This window comes from Parambassis ranga, chromosome 7, assembly GCF_900634625.1.
Source record: "Parambassis ranga chromosome 7, fParRan2.1, whole genome shotgun sequence".
NCBI lineage: Eukaryota > Metazoa > Chordata > Actinopteri > Ambassidae > Parambassis > Parambassis ranga.
This window is the reverse complement of record NC_041028.1, coordinates 19196293-19216981: the sequence shown is the minus strand read 5'-3', so window position 1 is coordinate 19216981 and position 20689 is coordinate 19196293. Positions and strand designations below refer to the sequence as shown.

At 39.8% G+C, this 20689-nt stretch overlaps 1 protein-coding gene across 5 annotated transcripts in view; it reads left to right on the top strand.

Annotated features, from left to right (window-relative positions):
* plch2a (phospholipase C, eta 2a) overlaps positions 1–20689 on the top strand; it is a 153391-nt gene that overhangs the window by 117801 nt on the left and 14901 nt on the right. For 4 of the 5 annotated variants that reach the window (XM_028411033.1, XM_028411034.1, XM_028411037.1 and 1 more), the window contains 10 exons: positions 5856–6002; positions 8640–8883; positions 9290–9419; positions 11778–11948; positions 13133–13226; positions 14293–14496; positions 15080–15200; positions 17077–17248; positions 18911–19018; positions 19232–19237. In XM_028411033.1, the coding sequence (XP_028266834.1) occupies positions 5856–6002; positions 8640–8883; positions 9290–9419; positions 11778–11948; positions 13133–13226; positions 14293–14496; positions 15080–15200; positions 17077–17248; positions 18911–19018; positions 19232–19237 (1397 nt within the window). The remainder of the gene's footprint in view (positions 1–5855; positions 6003–8639; positions 8884–9289; positions 9420–11777; positions 11949–13132; positions 13227–14292; positions 14497–15079; positions 15201–17076; positions 17249–18910; positions 19019–19231; positions 19238–20689) is intronic. The other variant, XM_028411035.1, reaches the window with a different exon arrangement.

Below are 20689 nucleotides of genomic sequence, written 5' to 3'. Positions count from 1 at the left end.
TTATGCTTGCTGCTTCAGTGTCAGCACATTGGCCATCTGCACTGTGGAATCACCTGTGTATGTTTCTTTGTTGGGTGGTGTGGCTGCAACATATGGCCTCTAGACAATCCCCCGAGCTTAACCTACTGCCCTGACAGAGGAGAGTAGCTAACTCCACCTCCCTGGCCCACATTGTGACTGTGGCAGCAGGTCAGCAAGCCACTCAAATCACGTCAGTGAGGTGACACACACGCATCTTACTGGGCATCAGCTCTGTTTTGGAGGAAAAACTATTACCTTGGCCGTCACCTGTTGTCTGCCTCTTGATTTAACCTCTTTAAAGCAACAGCTGTGGCCTCCAGCTGGACCGCTAATGCCTGTTAACTACTGTAGTATTGAAGTAGGTTACATTACTTGGACAGCTTGGTCCACCCAGAAAGAGGTGTGATCAACTTTTAAGACCATTCAACTGCTGCTTCAAAATATAATTTTTCTTACTTCAGATGATGTCACGGAATAGACATAGGAAAACAGCTGTAGAATTAAACCGAGTTAAATGTGGACTAATGAGATGTTTATATAAACATGAAAGAACCTAATCAGGCAGATTTAATGCAAACATGGATATATCTTCTGCTATTGCTGTTCTGAACTCAAATTGGACAAAGTGGTTTGGAAATAAATGAAGGAATATTTCAAAAATCTGTCAGCAGATTTTCCTTAACATCATCATTTTCAGGTGGATAAATGGGGGGGGGGGTTTGTTTAGCTGTCACTCTTGATAAGGCTGCTGTGCTCTCATTAATTAAGCCCTCCCGAACAGATCTGAGATTGTTTTCAGGCTTTTGAACATCCAGCGTTTCTCCACAATAGGTTTTTTCTCCACATCCACATACACACACTTAAAATTTGACGAAGTAACTATGGCAACAAACCCAGACCCCCACAGATAAAGAGTGTACAGATTGTCTGTGTGTCTCGTGCTCCACTTTTGTTTCTTTCCACCTCTACATGCTGTTGTACATGTGTGCTGCTCCTGCTGTCTGTGTTCTCTGAACAGTTTGTTCAAAAGATTTGTCAAACAATCGGGAACAGTAAAAAAGATTGTCATCCCCTCTAGCTGATACAGATTCAGCTCACATTTCTAGATATGATTCTGATTGCTAAATTTTAAGTGTGTTTCATATGGAATTTGGATTTCCAGGTTCCAGGGTTAAGTAGGTATTATGCCTCCACAAGGACATGTGGCCAAGACTGTATAATGTTTATGGTAGAGTAGCAAATTCATTTTTGTGCTTTATGTGCTTTGTGCTTTCATCTTGATGTTGTCTCTATGCTGTTGACAGATTATAGGGAATAGCATTTCTAGTTCTAAAAAAATGGCTCTAATAGTCCATTATGAATTTATTTTGCTTAGTGAACATTAGTTTATACTTGATATCATCAGTTCTCTGTCCCTTTTAAATGCTCTATAGACAGGACAGGAAGAATTCACCACCTCCTGGACCCTCATGTCCCAAACCACTGGACTGATGGTTAATTGATTACTGCAGCCTACATTATCCATGCTTAATCAGCCTTCCATAGGCTGTGACTAACCTTTCTAATGGGCAAAAACGGCTCAAATGCATTTTTCCACCACTTACTGCTAAACGGTCTGAGCGTTTTGTTTGCTGTGTGTCGTGTCTTTCAGTGAATTCAGTATGAAATGGTGATTTTTGTGTTGCTTCTCTTGCAGTGCATTACACTGGCTGGTTGTTGCAGCAGCGCACAGTGTTTGACCCCCCCCCCCCCCCCCCCCCCGTTTACTCCCCTCTTAAGCCCACGAAGCGTCCATGAGTTCTCCTTGGCCAAGTGTAGCGGGAAGATGTTTTAAAGATTAAGATGACTTCCCAAGGGGTTTCCCACGCAAAAGTAGCACATGAGCAAACACATTCTGTTTTTAGCCGACTGGCTGGGGATGTGAGCAGAGCGTGGCCTGCTTTGCTGCCCTTTCATCCGTAAGTTAATTGTGTTCGAGGCTGCCACAAAGAAGACTGTGTTTCTACTGAAACAAGTCTCTTTGGTTGCACTCTGATTGGCTTTAGCTCCTTGCTGCAGTGGTGATGTCAACCATTACGGTGTGGAAAGGACTGATAACTGGCCAGTAACCTCTTTTATAAAAAAAAAGTGCTTGTGATTGAAAGTAAAATTGTACATGTGAGTAAAAAGCGTACTGCTAAAGTGAAGTTTACCTTTCAGTGTGCATGAAAATATTCACTTTATCGTGATGATTAACCAAATTTTTGGTGACATGGAAAAAATGAGAATGATTTTATTTTTGACAGTTGAGAGGTCATTCTGGAATAATTACCGCTTATTAGTAATAACTTAAGGTTTGCTTTGTGGAGTTTTTTTTACATTTTCATATCTGACCATCAGTCGGTTTAGTTCTGTCTGTCACAAGATTTTGTGGAGCAGAAAAATCAGCTTGATCTGCCTGGATGTGGTGGCTCTGTCTCCTTTGTTAGCGGAATTCACTTCATCACTCAACAGTGTCAATTTGTTTAAGCTGTGATGTTGAGAAGTGCTTTATGAGATTTGAATTGTTTGTAAGTGATGTGGAAACACACGTTGGGCATAGTGCATGTCACATATACATGCTTTTTATCTCAGTGAGGGAAAACTAATGTTTGTTGTACCTTCGGATTACTTTGGTTTAGCCCGACCCACTAGAGACAGAGTACCAGCCCTTGCTGAATATTTATTTAGTTTTGACCCCGTCATTTAAGTCAGTCCTCCTCTACCATGTCAGAGACATATAATGGAAATAGACAAAAAATTGTCTAAATATTCCTCCACAGGTTTTGTGCTGATATCACTAGATGAGGGTATATTTTTCAGAAATCTGTGATATTGCACAGATGCACGTGAATCAAATGCTGTCAGAGCCGACAGACAGACTCAGTGTGTGATTAATTTCAGCGCAAAATAATCAAGACAAAACGATGTAATAATAAGCAAATAATTTACTAGTCTTTGTAGTCTTTATGTTACTTAATTTGTTAAACTTTCTTGCTTCAACATACCCACCGTAATCAGGAAGCACGCTTGTGCAGAGGAGCAACACACGCGCGACTAGTCGATTTTTAGTCGAAATTTGAGGGTTTCAGTCGACCAAGACTTTCTTTGATTACAGCCCTACATGTGTGACCTCTTCTTCGTTGGTGTGTGCGACTTAGTTTACCATAAAATTGTCCTCTACCTTAGGCCTTATATAGTGCAATGATATTTTCTGATCAGTATTTTTGTTTTAGATATACTCATTTCTGTTAGAAGACCCTCTAGTGGTAATATTTATACAAGAGGCCCTTGGGGTTCTCTTTCTCGAATCCAGTGTGAGCTGTGGATGTCAATGCTGAGATACTGAGCTTGTGTATGTCCAGGTGATATTTGACAGAAGGATGAAGCACTCAGTTCAGTGTCAAGCATGGTGCCATTCTGACCTGAGCATCTGCACAGTCTGGATGTTCTCAGGCCAACCAAACTCTGACAGCAGGTCATTTCATGGATTACTGCCCCCCTCTCTAGCTGAGGGAGAGCAGATCCTTAGCTCTTTTCCAGCCTTTTTTTTCAGGCTGCAACTGCCCCAGAAATAACTCTCCTCTCCTGAAATCAATAAAAAGCTGCTCCATAGCTATGATGCATTAATGTTGCACATAACCCAGTGTAAAAACATAAAGGGTCTTTGTGGTTATTGATCGCGTTTCTCCACAGACCACACAATGCATTGATGGGCTGTTGTTTTGTAATTTCATTATTACATACATTATAAAATGAATCAGACAAGAAATGAAGGCTAGTTAATGGTCATTTTGGTGTCAGGGTATTTGAAACACCTTGATTGTCAAAATTTGTACTCCAACTTCTCTGAATGATTCTATTTTTGGATTTGCAATGTCTAATCCACACTGTTTAGTAAAGAGCTTATTTTGTATATGTGTGTGAGTGACCCAGTCTGCATGTGGGATCAATAGGATCCTGTGACGAAGGGTTTTTTCTGTGGGCACAGTGGTAACTACAATATTGATCCTTCCAAAAAGGATGATTGTCCCCTCTGTGTTTGCTGGTTAAGTCAAAGGTCATGTCAGTTCTTCTCCATCTGACCTTAACCTCCACTGGCTCCACCACATTACATGACAGTTTACTCTTTGCAGTAGATTACTTACTTAAATGTGTTACTTTAAAGATACAGTTTGTTTGCTTTATTGATACCCCAGCAGCTAAAAAAATAAGTTACCCTTTCAAGATACTAAGCATCATAGTATTGCACCTAATGACAACTTGATGTGTGGCGTTCCCCAAAGTTCAATTACGGGGCACCTAATATTTTGTTTTCACATATATCCATCAGAAATATGTGAAACCTTTTGGTACCAGTACAATGCCGTTTAATAGCGATGCGTAGTCCCTCTCTTAACTGTCATTTCAAACATCTAAGCTTGTTATGGCTGCTAAGACTCTTTAACCTGTAGAGAGGTTCATTAGCAGCACATTTAATCAGTGAGCATGATTCTTGTGTTTATTGTAATGCTAATGTTGCTAGTGTTGCATTATGTTGTGGAGTTGTGCAGTTTGTTAGTATTTTTTTTTTCTTAGCGGGAATGTAAAAGCAGAGAATGGCACTGAACTACATTAACAATACCCTGGGGATCACTCTGTAGTAAGACAGCAGCCGGGTCAAATCAATTCTCAAATAAAGCGATCTATTATGCCTGGTTTGTGCTACTTATGCAGCATGTCTGTATATATGTTGCATTCAGGTTAAAGACCAAGAGAGACCAAGTCTGATATAGGTTTATTATTTTTGTGAACTAGGTGTTACTGATCAGTGCTATAATAAATCAAGACTCTTAAATAAATAAACAATAAAGTCACATTGGTTTTTTTAACATTAGGATGTTGTTGTAAATTGACATTGTGTCAATTTTGTGTGTTGAGCCATTTTCAGTGAATATATTATCTTTTTTGAAACACCTTAAAAAGCTTTGAACGCAGCCTGACTCACAAAGCAGGCATGTTGAATGTCATGTGTGTCAGAAATCTACTAACCATATTTAGACATGTGTGCGTGCTGATGTGGCCTGATTTCGTGCATGCTGCAGGGAAAGTGTTTGATAGTATGTGATAATTGATAATACAGCCACACAGGGTGGAAGCCCAGGGGCACATGGCTGCCCACACATGTCAGGCTGCACCATTAGCTTCCTGTGGAGGAACTTTCAAATACTACTTCAAAATAATCACAAAGGCTCATACAGTCCCGTCCATATTTTCAATGTGACCATCAACACTGAGGATTTTAGCACAACTCATTAAAGTCAGTCTCTAGGTACTGGTGTATTCCTAGAAGGTGTAAAGGGATTCCTGTTGGGTCACAATACAAATCCTCACATCTAAACAGAGCTTTTGGTTTTATTGATCATTGCTGCTGTTGTTCTGTCACACTCTAAGGTGTGAAGTAGAGATCTTGTTAAAGGGCTTTTGGTTAAGAAATTGCCTCTCGCTGTCGTCTATCTTCACTCACTTTCTCTTCCTCCCACAGGACAAGCAAAACCCTGTCGGCAGTGACAAGCATATCCAATGTGTTTGCTTTGCAATGCTGTGCGTTCATGTGAGCGTATAAGTAAATAACTGTGCTCTGCATGAGAGGCCAGATGGAATCTTGTGAAAATACACACAGTCTTTTGAATAAATACATGTGGAGTATGCACACACATGCATACACATTTTATTTTTTATTTATTTTTTTGCTGTGTGCACTCAAGCAGTTTTCCTTTCTGACAACTTTTAAACCTTTTCTTCCTTTTTTCTTTTCTTGTCTGTCTTGCCTACAGTGGAGAAATGTATGAGCTCCATGCAGATGGGGACCCAGATGGTGAAGCTCCGCGGCGGCTCCAAAGGACTGGTGCGGTTCTTCTATCTGGATGAACACAAGTCCTGCATCCGCTGGAGACCCTCGCGCAAGAATGAAAAGGCCAAGAGTAAGTGTCGCCTCATATTTCACATCTCTGTAACTCTAACCATACTTCAAATGTCATATTTTATGTGACTCATTGAGCTTTAATTTAGAACACTCATGTTATTTACTAGTATTTGTTGGCAATATTTCAATTTGACTTCTATGGAGATTGTGGAAAAACAAATATTTATAGACACATAGAAAAGTGTTTTCTTTATTAATCTTTATTTTTCCTGGAGAAAAAGGATTATGTTTGTTTTAAAAATGAAAGAAAGCAAAGGGACTTTGTAGCACTAGCTCCTAGTAACACTGGGCGTCTCATGGGGGCTTAGGGGCTCAGTTTCCTGTTGCTCTCCCTCCTCTGTAGCCCTCTATTTAATAAGCTTCTTAAGTCGCCTTAATTATTCATCAGCTTTAATCTGCCCAAACAGTGTCTTACACACACGTGGCCCTAAATGAAAATGACACGCACGCTTCACTAGCAGATCAGAACAAATACAGCTTTGTTTTTTATGTTGGTCAGAGGTCTTTCTTTAAATACATTCAAATCTAAATGGTGGAATTTATCATAAATCTTAAAGCTTTTACGGTTGAATGAGTGAACAAAACTGCTAGAATTCTAATTGAAGGTGCAATAAGCTACTTTCACACATCAGGGTGGAGGCAGACCTCACAGAGTATGGAGTTCCAGACTTTTTTTTTTAAGCTTCAGCTAAATTAATCAATTAAAAATTCCTAATGTTGATGTGACAGTAAGTAAACAGAAGAAATTCTTTGATTCTAATTTATTGTACTTTTTTTAATCAGAGTTAAATTCAGAAAACAAACCCTTCAGAATGTTCAAGTCCTGAAAGTAGACAAAAGTAAAAAAAAGAACCTAATCAGATGAATTAGGAAAAAGGAACATTAGACTCATTAGAACAATGATCCAACATTACATGTATTTGTGAGTGTGACCTCCTTGTGCAGCAAGAACAGCAACTAAATGTTTTCGGTAACTTTTAATCAGTCTTAAAAATGTAGCCAATTCTTCAGTACAGAAGAGCTTTGAGTCTGCTTAATCCCCTGCTTTCGATGCTTCCCCAACATTTCAACTTTATTAAGGTTAAATTCATTAATCTTGTGGTCATGGACTTGCTGCCTGACATTCTCGTGAGTTTCCAGGATACAGACAGATGTCTTGACATTTTTCTTTTCATTAGGATCCACTGGTATAATGCTGAATTTATTGTATTGTAAATTATGGTAAGCCCTACTGGCAGAGATGCAGCAAAACAGGCCCAAGCTGAGATACTATAACCACCATGTTTCACAGATGGAATAAGCCTCTTGTTGGATAGTGTTTTTTTTTTTTAAACTAACGATTTCTTTACGTGAACTTTAGAAAAACTGCAAAGACGCAGCAGTGTGACTTTCTCCTCGTAGTTTTGCCATGCACACTATAATTGTTCAGTGTTCAGTGGTTTGTTTAAAAATATTTTACATTAGCCTAATTTGGTCGGCTTAACTTTCAAGCACTGTAAATGGATGACATGTGTTTTTTATACAAAAGGCTAGTTTAATTGGAGTTTAGAAGGATACAATTAAAATGCATAGTTTTAAGCATACAACAAGAAAAATTTGGTGAGACAGGAGTCATCCCCATCATGATGCCCACCATGATCAGCACCACCATCATCACTAGCTCATCATATATTCAAGATAGTTCTACCAGATGCCTGGTGTGCCCTAGTGTATAATTTATACTAGTGCACTTATCTGCAGAAGCACATGTAGCCATTATTGTGTCTCTCGCTGGTCGCAGAGCACACTGACAGGCACAAGGCAGCACACACTACCTGCCCAGCATGTTAAGTGTCATTCAGATGACATTTTTGACAACCAGTAAATATCCATGCAACTGCCACAAACCCACAGGATCTACTGTGTAAAGCCTGGGCTAGATAGTGTGTGTACATGCATGTCCATAATGGAGAACTCTGCTGCTATGTCACTGCATTATAAATGAGTGTGTATGTAAATAGCACTCCATCCATGTAGAATGTTGTAGAGCTGAATGTTGTAGTACTGTGGAGTCAGTATTTGTGGTGTGATTGCTGTCATGGGGAAAACTAATGGATGACTTGAGGCATTGTTTTCGGATAACATGTCATAATTATCTCCTAAATGATGTATCTTAATAAACGGGATGCTCCTGGCACAGCTCTTTGAGTTTAGCAGCTTCTCCCTGCTTTGATAAAGTTTGAAATCAGAGCGAGATTTCACACATTAGCTTCCTCTCTACCCACAGCAATTAATACATAATTTTGCCAGAGGCATAGACTACATAAAAGTAGAAGCATCCAGTACTTCTCAGGTGGCAAATAGATTCATGTTGGAATGTTTTATTGTCTTCGAATAACAGTAGCTGGTTTTGGGTGATGCTTATTTTAATACCTTTGTTCTACTCTTCATCTGCTGCTACAATAAGGTGGACTCAGGGCTTGAGTGGTGACAAAAATTGCTTGGAATGCAAGCAATTTCCCCCTGGGATCAATAAAGTATTTCTGATTACACTTAATGTAGTCATATGAAGTCATACTAACTCAACATTTTTTTAGGTAAATGTACTTTGTTACTTACAACCCCTAACCTGCTGATGTCCTGTTTCCTCATCCAGTCTCCATTGACTCCATCCGGGAGGTGTGTGAGGGTAAGCAGTCAGAGATCTTCCAGCGCTATGCCGAGGGCAGCTTTGACCCCAATTGTTGCTTCAGCCTGTACTACGGAGAACACATGGAGTCCTTGGACCTGGTGTCCGGCACTGGAGAAGAGGCGCGAACCTGGATAACAGGCCTCAAGTACCTAATGGCGGGCATTAGTGATGAGGACAGTCTGGCGAAGAGGCAGCGCACCCGGGATCAATATCCTGCATTTCTGTACAGTGCTGATGTCACTGTGACCTTATGAATATGTTTAACTTTAAATAGCATCAAAAGCCATTTTTATAATCGTAGATTTGAACCACATTTAGAAGATGTGGCCTGATAGAGCGGAAAGGCATTAAATCATTAGTGGAGCAGAAGAAACCCATGTCACTTATATCCCTGTAAACAAAAAGACTGTAAATACAGCGTTGCAGTTGCTTGAAAGGCATACACAGTAACATTTCATTTCATGGCATAGTTAAAAGTGAAAGAATGCTAGATTGAGTTTTTGCCTCTGTGGGACTGTGCAGTCTTCTGTTGTTGTGCTCTGACTTTCTTCAGAGCTTTTATTAGTATTGTCCTGAAACTTTATGCTGAATTTCCCTAACCTGTGTATCATCACATGGCTAAAGCAGACCTTCACAGAGGCTGACAAGAACGGTGATGGCAGCTTAAGCATCAGCGAGGTCCTGCAGCTCCTGCACAAGCTCAATGTCAACCTGCCCCGGCAGAAAGTCAAACAGATGTTTAAGGTAAAGAGCTATTTTATTACACAGGATTTTGATGAGATTTTGATCCTACCTTTTGAAATTTCCAGTTTGTGAAAATAAAACAGAATGGTGCATCACCACCAAAGTTCAGTACATGTGTTTGGCCCATTTAAAGTCCACTACTCAAACCACATTCTGCTATTTGCAGACTTGTGAGGCAGCAATCGGAAATGTTTTTGATGAAAAATATTGAAAGAAATTGAAGCACATATAAGCAAACATTTAAGGCAATTCATGTGAAAATCCACTTTGGGAAATCTTCAGGGAGCTTATGTGCTGGGGTGAAACTATGCCACATTGAAATAAAGTGTAATTCTCCTTAAGAGCTGTAGCTTCATAAATTATGTATACAATGAATAAGACTAGATTGATGTTTTCGGTCCAATGAGAAGATGGTCTCTGCTCCAACTACTTTATCCTCTCGGGACTAGAAGTGTCCCAAATAAGGAGACAGCTTCTGAAAATAACAATGGATGATGTAGGCTAACTTATGTTTTTATGCAGTATTTCCTCATCAGTGTTTTAGGGATCACTCATCTTTGTAGATATAAAAGGAATCTGTATCACCGCAGACTCTCTACACTGGTGTCTGCCTTGTGCAGTGTCTGGTAAATCTTGAGTATGAGTAATACTTTCTATGTGTCATATAGTCACAACTTAGCAACAACTAAGTGATATGAACGCTAAACCAACACTTGAGTCAGATGTGAAGTTGTCTTGTGTCTGAGTCATCTGTGCATCGTGGTTCCGACAGTTGGAAGGCTAAATGCGTGGGTGTATGTCAAGGTTTTATGTTGTTGTTCAGATGACTTGGATGGCCTGTGTACAGCCTCTTTTTGTGTAAGTGGCTCCAACAGTGAGTAATTCCATATTAAACCCTCTGATAATGAACCAGCCCCAACCCATGCCCAGCCTGTACAGCCAATAATAAGTCCAAAGAGATGCCATGACATTAAACAAGTTGAGTTTAAGTAAAGACAGCATGTTTGTTGTTGAAAATTATTCATGAGAAAAGTTAAGTTGCATAAATGGCAACTCTGGTTGGGAAAGCAGTGACTTGCTTTCAACATAGTATTGTATTTATTCAGATAATATCATTCTGTATACATAGCCAGTCATGTATGTAAAATGGTAAGGTCAGCATTGTATCACAGGCAGAGCAGATGGTCCCAATGTCCCTCCAGCAAAATGACAATAAAAGGAGCACATCTGTTTCCAATTAACTCTTAAAAAGCATGCTTACACTTTGTCATGTATTAAATACTCTATTCTGTAGTTTATAATCATCAATCTTCATCTTTAGCTTCTCTGTGTCCATTTATAGTCATTGAGTCATGGCAGACCAAACATCAAAGAACTTTATAAATATGAATTGTATCTATTGTGTCTTGTGGAAGACTATAGGATTGTTTATATAAGTAATATATATGCTGCTGTGTCTCTGGTTAAACCTAATAATAAAATAATGTAATGAACTGTGCAATAGTGGGCAGCTCTTCCAGAAGGGGGACCCAGCCAACACTTCATTTAAAGGAGAACTCTGGGACACTTCACTTCCCATAAGGATAACTGAACAAAATTACATTTCAGTCCGATGCATTCCCAAACCATGCATCTGATACAGCCACATAATAAAAAGGATTTTTGGTTGCTTAGTCATATTCGTCTACAGTATGTATGTATGTATGTATGTGTGCTTATACCAGCCCAGTGTGTATAGCACATGGAGCTACTCAAAGGCCAAGCTCCAACCAGCACACATGTCATCGCCCTACAGTGCATGGCTGCCTCCAGTGCTGCTTGGCATATGGAGGCATTATACGGATTATACGGGTTGTGGTGCTACTGACTGTAATTCTCTCTTTAACCTCGTTGCAGGACACAAACATGGACTGACTCCGTTTCTCTCCAGCTCATTACAACTAGAATGGATAGATTGTTTTTTGGCCTCACTAATGACACACATACACAGAATTATTTATGTATCTTGATGTTAATGTGTCCATCTTGGTGTTTAAAAAAAAAAAAGATTATTTTTTATTAGTTAATGCCAATGTGACATTCTGCCTCTTAGTCTTTCGATGCTGCTTTCAAAGATTGTTTGGATGGAAAGGCATGACACTGCAACATCCTGTGCAGCTACCAGATGAAAACACATTCAGGTTGGAGCAACAGGCTACCAGCTTTAACTAGGATTGGTTTGGCATTCACCAAAAAACTCTGAAGTTATACACAGAAGTACAATGTTTTGGTCTATCATATGTTGAAAAGCTGTCAAAAGTCTGAATTTTGAATTGAGCCAGTGCTACAAATCTAAAAGATTTTCTTCCTAATGTGTAGGAGGCAGACACCGATGACAACCAGGGAACGCTGGACTTTGAGGAGTTCTGCTCCTTCTACAAGATGATGTCAACCCGGAGGGATCTGTACCTCCTCATGCTCACCTACAGCAACCACAAAGACCACCTCGACACAGACGACCTGGCACGCTTCCTGGAAACTGAGCAAAAGGTACACACCGTGTCAGACTGACAGTGACAAGTTAATCTGCAGACGTATCTCTGCACTGTCAGATCATTTGATTTTTTAAATATTTTTCTTTTTAAACCCAAATCCAGCTTTTCACATCTTTTCACATCTTTATCAAACTATGCCACAAACTAATGGCCCACTGGCATCAGCCATGCCCTCACACTCAGTACACTGATGGCTAAGTGAGCTCTGCTTAGATTCACTGCCAAAAGTCAGGGCAACACTTAGGACACAGGAGAGAAAAAGAAACACACAGCCTACAGTCGCTTTCTGAAGCAGACATTTATTAATGATGAATGTATTAATGATTAATGGGCTGCTGTACAAACTCTTTTTGTGCTCTTACATGGTTCTGTTGTCTAAGTATCCAAAAACCTCTATTTTTTTTTTAAGCTTAGATCGGGGTCCTACAAGCATATTACTACGAGTAGTATCACTTAAGATTCAGTCTTTTTTTATTTGAACAAAATACATTTCTATGCTAATGATACAAAAAAGAAAAATTAGCTAATAAGCCCTCTGTTTCCTGTAAACACACAGTGTGTGCCCCTTCAGCTGATGTGCACACTAGCTTTTATACTCTGCGTTTTTGTTATACTTCTATTTTTCTTACTAAAAATAAACAGATGTGGGTTTACATCTGCAGAGAACAATAGTTTAGCAACATGATGTGGACGTACGCTTTCCACTCTCTTATTTACCTCAGAGTGCTATGTGTGTCAGAGTGTGCCAGTGCTGAGAGAGTGGCCTGCAGCCCGGGAGCTTTTTTCACACTAGTAACAATTGAGATGGACTGACCTCCACAGAGTGTGATTGGTTACACACTTTCTGATTATGATGAGATAGGTGGCAAATGTAACAAATCACTCACCCTGCTTAGTGCTTTAGATGTGGAATGGAGCATATTGTAAAATGTCTCTTACACGGGTAACACTCAAACACAGTGACCCAGTATGAAAATGCCCTGACCCCTTTAACATTGATAGGAATTCAATTGACCAATCGGGTGCCAAGAAGAGGAGCTACCACACTAACCAGCAGCTCTTTTCACCCTACTGTCTTTTATTCACATCAGAGAGACTTATTTCAACTTAGAATATGAGTATTTTGTCATTAGTACGTATATAGTGTGTCTGACATGCATTTCCTCCTCTACTTTGTAGATGAACAAGGTGATCAAGGACCATTGCCTGGAGATCATCAACAAATTTGAGCCGTGCTCTCAGAATCAGAAGCAAGGTGTTTTGGGAATCGATGGTAAGTCCTTTCATTTCAGTACTTGTACTATAAAAAACAACCAGGGTGTACCCTGGGCCTCTCACCTCTAGACAGCTGAAATAGGCTCCAGGCCCCGTGACCCTGCACTGCAGGACAAGGCGGGTTCTGCAACTTAGCATCTCTGTTTGTTACTTGTCTGCTGCTTTTGTTCAAGCTGTAATGAATTATTCAGAACTACTTTTGTGACGTGCTCATAATCATTCAGGCAAATAGTACAGTATTTTGAGGTATATGCACAGGTGTTTTTTTGGCCTTTTCGCCCAGAGGAAGTACATTTTTGTTTTACTCTTTTAGACTTTGGCATCATTTTAAAACTCATTTTGAACTTTGTAGCTATGAGAAGGCATCAGTTCAGATCCTCAGGCAGTTACTAGTACATTACTTGACCTTGCATGTGCCACTTTGACAGTTTTACTTTATTTAGTTTTACTTTAAAAGTTCATGAATACAAATATAATGCTTGAACATCAGAAACAACTGATGTTCTTTCTGTGTCTGCTGGACTAAAAAAAAGCAGAATACTTCTTGTTTTTGTATTCCGCTTAAACAAGGTCACACAAATTCCTTCATTTTTCCTTCTTTCTTTACTTTGAAAGAGAAATCTATTATCTAATCATTTGAGACAATACACTGCTGATGTTTACACAGAAAGGATGTGCAGTTGTGACAGCCCATATTCAACCACTGTGACAGAAAAACATCCAATATCAAAATATTTTGAGTTAGAAATTGCACTGTTATTGGAATGTCATTAAAGGAAAATTGAAGAATTTTATGAAGGTGAATGGTGGAGAATTCAAACACAAAAATGGATCATGAAGTCCCAATAACATCAAACATGATGTTAAAAAATAAACTAGGACAGCTATTGTTCTTTCTGATTTAACACTGATGTTCGTATTGATAGATTTCTAATTCTTTTTATTCTTTTATACATTGCATTATTGGACATTTTAAGCAATGTGAAAGAAATGTACAAATGTACAAATAAAATAACAGTTCATAAACTATTTTCGGTAAAATAATATGCTAATCTTTCTTCCAGGTTTTACAAATTACATGCGCAGCCCAGCAGGGGACATCTTCAACCCAGAACACTACAGCGTGACTCAGGACATGAACCAGCCTCTCTGCAACTACTTCATTGCCTCATCACACAACACATACCTGATGGGGGACCAGCTGATGTCACAGTCCAGGGTGGACATGTACGCCTGGGTGCTGCAGGCTGGCTGTCGCTGTGTGGAAGGTCAGCATAGATGTTTTATACTCACACATGCACTCTCTATTCCAGACCTCTGAGATTGACAGCATGGTGTTTAGACCCTGAAATGATGGCAGAACAATGGTGATTGTGTGGGTTGTTATATTAGCTGAGCTAAAACAGGGCTGTGAGCAAAGGGTTCACATCTGCCAGGAAGACTGAAATTTTCTGTTTTAGGTTTAACCAGTTCATAAATCCAAGGGTTCACTTGTGTTTCCATCATCATTGTCAGTCAAATGTTAGTCTATCACAGGTACATATTTATATGAGAGCCTATTTACTGTACATGTAGCAGAGTATGCATCAAAGCTGAGCAAATGTCACCTTTTCTTAGTAAAACTTTTTATGTCGCTGACACATTTGTTCAATGTGTTAGGAAGGTTGCTAGCCAGCTATGGATTATTATTGTTATATTTATCACCTGAGAAATCCACTTCAGAGATGTTACTTCCAGGTGTAGATTCCAAAAAACTGGGTTCTGAAAATCCAATATTGGTCAGGTGTGTGTTTACTCCGTGTCCTGCCCTTGATGATCATCCTGCTCGTGCTGTCTCTTTGCTGTTCACAGTGGACTGCTGGGACGGTCAGGATGGTGAGCCCATTGTTCACCACGGCTACACCCTAACCTCCAAGATTCTCTTCAAAGACGTCATTGAGACGATCAACAAGTATGCCTTCATCAAGAATGAGTATGTACACACACACACACACACACTTTGTCACTCTCCTGATTCCCTTTATGTGTTTTTTTTTATTATTCCAACATATTGTGAAGCCTAGCACTATATGGATGTGTGTGCAGTCAGTATATATTACTGCTTAGTGGACTGTGTAAACATGAAGGAGAAGATTCAGAGTTGGGTTTATATTTAAAGGTGAATGTACTGGCTGGTTGTAAAGGCTTTCCCTAACAGGCTGATGTATAGCATAAGTAAAATATACGTTTGTCTATCTAGTCCTTTGCCTTGTCAAAGAATATTTACATAAAATTAAGCTCATGTATAACCCCAGAACTCAATCTGTTTCTGTAGCTCAGTAGGTGGTGCTGGGCTGTAGTTTGTAAATATTAGCCTCATGCTGCCAAAGTCCAATAAACAGTCCATAACATTTAGCACTGCAGACTGTGAGTGCCATAGCATAACACTGAGCCATCACCGTTACACCTGTGCAGACACAGACACATAAGCACCCACACCAACATCAGCATCTGCATCAAAAAGTGATAATCCCATAAACGCATGCAGTCTGGAGGATGCAGAGAGAATGTCAAATAAAACGAACAAGAAACACTTGCTTTGTGTGTGCATTCACCCCCAATGAAGACATAATTGTGGGCACCGTATTCCACAGATAAATGGCTACAAAAGAGCCACGGTGAAAGGCTGCACTCAACATCAAAGAGCAATTAAGTTTCCCTGTGTGCTGAATAAAAACAGGCTTTGCAAAGGGCCGTCTGGGATGAAAAGCTTCCATCTGACTGAAATATAAAACAGTCACTATGCCGGGAATGAGTCGTCTGCTCTTCTCTGTGGCTCGTCTTTAAGTTTTATTCTACAAGCGAAAGTCCGCTCCAGTTCAAGCTGCTTCTTGACTAAATCGTGGCATTTATCCAGACATACTCATTTGTTAAATTGCAATATTCCACAGAGAAGAGCCTCTTGTGAAACATCAAAGTGTTGTCCTCTTGAGGTGGACATTAGGTGTATTTCTGCAAAGTACACTTGAGTGTGCAAGTGCTGGTTGTTGAGTAAGTAGCTCTATACCAGCGACTATTAAAATGTCAATTTCCTGAATAATACTGGTGTTGTGTAGCTAGAACTTCTACTTTATAGTGTTAGTTTTATTGCTATGTAAATAGGGAACAGACTTTGTAACAGTATGTTGTAATATACTCTAAGTAAAATTAATGATGATTACAAATTCATACACAGATTTGTTTTGTGGAATAGTGGACGTTAGTGGAATAAAAACTACATTATTAATAGAAGTGTAGCTTCAAATTGGTCGAGTTAATGTAAGTGTCTTTCTGCAGCCTTGCTACTTACCCCGAATTTACCTGAGGGACCTTCGCAAAGGGATTAATAAAGTATATTCTATTCTACTCTACTTTACCAAAAGCAACAGCAACAGTGGCTCATGTGGTGAAGGATGCAATGGGTGGCTCCTTTGCAGCTATCAGAAATATTAAATTGTTTGCATTTGCATTATGGTTTGTAGACAATTGACCTACCAGCTGAAACACAGCCACCCACGCTAAAAGATTTATAGCACCCTGGTGATTGTTGAATTTTTTAACAAGAAAATACAGTTGATTCCATAAATAGACCTCTAACAAAAGGAAACAAAACGTTTAAATTAGCTGTCAAAGTTGCTAGAGAACTCTAAATTCCCTTACACCACATTCATCAACATCTGGTGTGACCCACTAGACCATGCTTCAGGTCGATGGAGGTCTCTCCCTAAACTAAATTCTGAATGGAGATGCAGATAAATTATACAGTATGAATCTGAATCTTTGACACACTGTAAACTCCAATCTCTGCTGTGTGTGTGATTCTCCCTCAGCTACCCAGTCATCCTGTCCATAGAGAACCACTGCAGCATCCCTCAGCAGAAGAAGATGGCCCAGTACCTGATTGAGATCCTGGGGGACAAACTAGACGTGTCCAACATCAAAGTTGATGAGTCTGGACGGCTTCCCTCTCCAGAATCACTCAAAGGCAAAATCCTTGTGAAGGTAAAGCTTAAATGTAGATATACAATGAAGCACTCCGAAGTACAGTTTGGATGTTGAGGAAGTGACAGATTCTATTTGTGAAAGGCAGTCCTCAGGCACTTGTCTCCTCTAACTGTTTTATTATCTGGAGATTGAACCTCTCAGTGCAACTTCAAAGGCAGGAGATAGTGGGCCCGATTGAAGTGGTGAGATTAGAAAATGTTTTGAGTTTGACGTGTGGGAGATGAGAAGGAAAAACAATACTCGACTGTAGCAATGAAAAGCTTGAAGTTGTATACGTGTGTGTTATTTAACAGCAGACTGGCTTATTATCTGGACATCAGTTCTGTGTTTTTATCGAAAGTTCTGCTGGTCACACATCATTAGTTATATGCATTGATGGCTGCAGGTCGAAAGCAGTTCAGGTTTATCAGCTTCATTTCACAGTTTAGAGGAGCTAAGAGACCATGAAAATCTTGATGTTTTCATCTATGCAGGCTTCCTACACTGCAAAGTACAGAATGTCCGCACCAGAATAGAAACAAAAGTATGGAAATGTATCTGCACACAAGAATAGCAACTTATGTCATATTGGCAAGAAAGTACATATAACCAACTTTAGATCAGGCACTCTGCTGGGCAAGTTTAGTTGCAGACACAATGGTACATGGATGCACACAAGGGCTACTACTACACGTACACAAGGTTAACTCAGTGTCACTGAAATTGCTCAAACCTGTGTATGGATAACTCATGCACGAGGTTAACTCAGCCGCTCACATAGCATACACAGATGCATACGCACCAACATCAGCATACACGTTGGTCAACTCAGACACTCAGGATGACTCCTCCTCTTGTCTTGTTTACCATATATTGTGCACAAGGCATAAGAGCATGCCGCTTAGTGTATTTAACATTTATGCAAACAACAGGGTAACAATGATGACTCAGATTGTATATACACAAGACTGGGTCTCATTTTGTTGCTTGCCTGTCACACTACTTCTTTCTCAAAGTACTCAATAGAAATCTGAGAAAGGTTGGCACAAATGTTCAGGGTTTTTTTTTCTTTGAAAGTTTAGTTACATTAAGTAATTTATTTCAACAAGTCCTAAAACAGTGTGCACCCTTTTGTGTAACACACTGAAACACCTCCTATAGATGCCCCACCTTCAGCTTTGAGCATTAACAATCTAATAAGCCAAACGTCTGTCCAGTTTGTAATGTGAACTGTTAAAGCAAGGATTTTTACACATTGCTTTAACCAACAGAGGCAGGAGAGCAGCAGCCTGCTGGTAGCGGAGGAGCAAACAGTATTGAAGCTAATGAGGCTTTATTAACACCAGATGCTTTCACTATAGAGGCACCTCGCCAGTACCTGGCACGCTAACGACTGCTCGGCCAGCTGTTACAGTGACACTAAGCAGGGAAGCCCAGTAAGAGTGTAAAATGTTGAAATGAGAGCCTCAGATTAATGAACATTAATTGAAAAAAAACTCAGTGGCTGTAAACACCAGTTATCAATTTATTATTTATTTATTTTTTTAATCGCAGCTCAGTTGTTGTTTCTTCAGTTTTTGAAGCATCCCAAGGAAATTATAATTCATATTGCAGTTGTATCACTAGAGACTTGTTGTGACCAAGAATTTCCTAAAGCTGACTCCTTTCTTTCTCTGACAGGGGAAGAAACTGCCTCCCAACATTGATGAGAATGCAGAGGAGGGGGACGTGTCCGACGAGGACAGCGCTGACGAGATGGAGGATGACTGCAAGCTGATGAACGGAGATGTATGTACACAGTGTGGTCTCCTACACACAACTTTGTGTCTGCATCCGGCAGCGTATATGATGTTAACAGCAGCTGTGATTGTCTCCTGCTTTTTCTGCTGTTTGCTTCTTTCTCTTTCTTTCTATGTGCATATTTGTTCTCATTTCCTGCTCCTCTCTCTTTCCTGTTTGTCCTTTCTTCTGCTCTTCAATTGTTGCTTGCTTCTTTCAAAGTGGAAGGTACTGTATATAAAACTCATACTTAATCATCTCAGAAATCTCACCCAGTCATGTGCCATCCGTCACCCTGCTTGTGAAAGTGTGAAGCTGCAGGCCCAAGTCATCCTTGTCAGAAACAGATCAGGCAAATTGAGAACTTATTTTTAACTTTATTAGGTAATTATTAGTATGTGCTCACAGTAAGTATTGAAAAAATGAATAGGCTTAAGCTTGCTTAAGCTAAAGGTTTATATAGTATGATTCTGTAAAAAACATGCATCATTGCATCATTTCAGAATCACAAAAATGCCACATTTAAAGTAAATTACCCTTACAGTTCCTACAAATGGTATATATACTGCAAATAGTTTAGTGAATGCAGCCGCAATCATGGGGAAGACTGCTGACTTAACAGATGTCTTTGCTGTAAATGCTGGCTGTCGGCAGAGTGCTACATGGAACAGTGTGGTAGAAAAAGGTGCACAAGCTGCAGGGATGATCACAGCCTTGAGAGGATTATCAAGAAAAGTGGATTCAGAAACCTGTGAGAGCTTCAGAGGAGTGGACCGAGGCTAGTGTCAGTAGCCACATTAGGAGGCAGCATGCACAGACATCTTCAGGAAAGGGGTTACAACAGTCGTATACCTGAACCAGAGAGACTGTCAGAAGGGTTAAACAACGGTTTCATTTCTAACTGGAAGAGCTGGGAGGAAGAGTTTTAAGTGTCCTGTCTGTGGTGATTTGGGCTGCCATGTCATCTGCTGCTGTTGGGCCGCTGAGTTTTATTAAGTCCAAAATCACCAAACCTATCTGCCAGGAGGCTTTGCTTCCATCTGCTGACATGCTGCATGGAGATGCTCATTTCCTTTTCCAGCATCATGAAGCCCATAGAAAATCTATGTTATGTTGTCAAATAGAAAAATATAAAGACAAATATAAATATACAGACGAGCAGAAGGCCGCCATCAAAACAACATGGGCTTTGATGACACCTCAGCAGTGCTAAGTGATGGCCCCGTTCCACTCAGCATTGATGTACAATAGACATTCCTGGGAAAAGAGCCCCAAACAACTGACCTTAGAAAATATTCTGTTTCTGATTCTGATTTGATATGCTGGATTTGCCCTTACATAAACAAATACAGTTTCACTTTCTTAAATAAGTGAATTTATTTATTTATTTATATACAATATTCTAATTTTATTAGGAGAGGCACATGTAGGCTGTGATCTTAAGTTGTTTATAGACACGCTCTGCCACCTTGTGGCCAAACTGAGCATGTGCATATTACTCCATGTGGAGCATTGTGCAACTCTCTCCCTGTAAGGACATCCCTTCATGTATCCCTCTTCATCTGTACTGTCTCATACATGTTAAATACATAACTCCCATGAAAAGTTATTGGGGGGATTCTGAAAGATTCTGCATGTTTATTTTTCTTAGTGTGGTCAGACACAGGTAAGATGCACAGT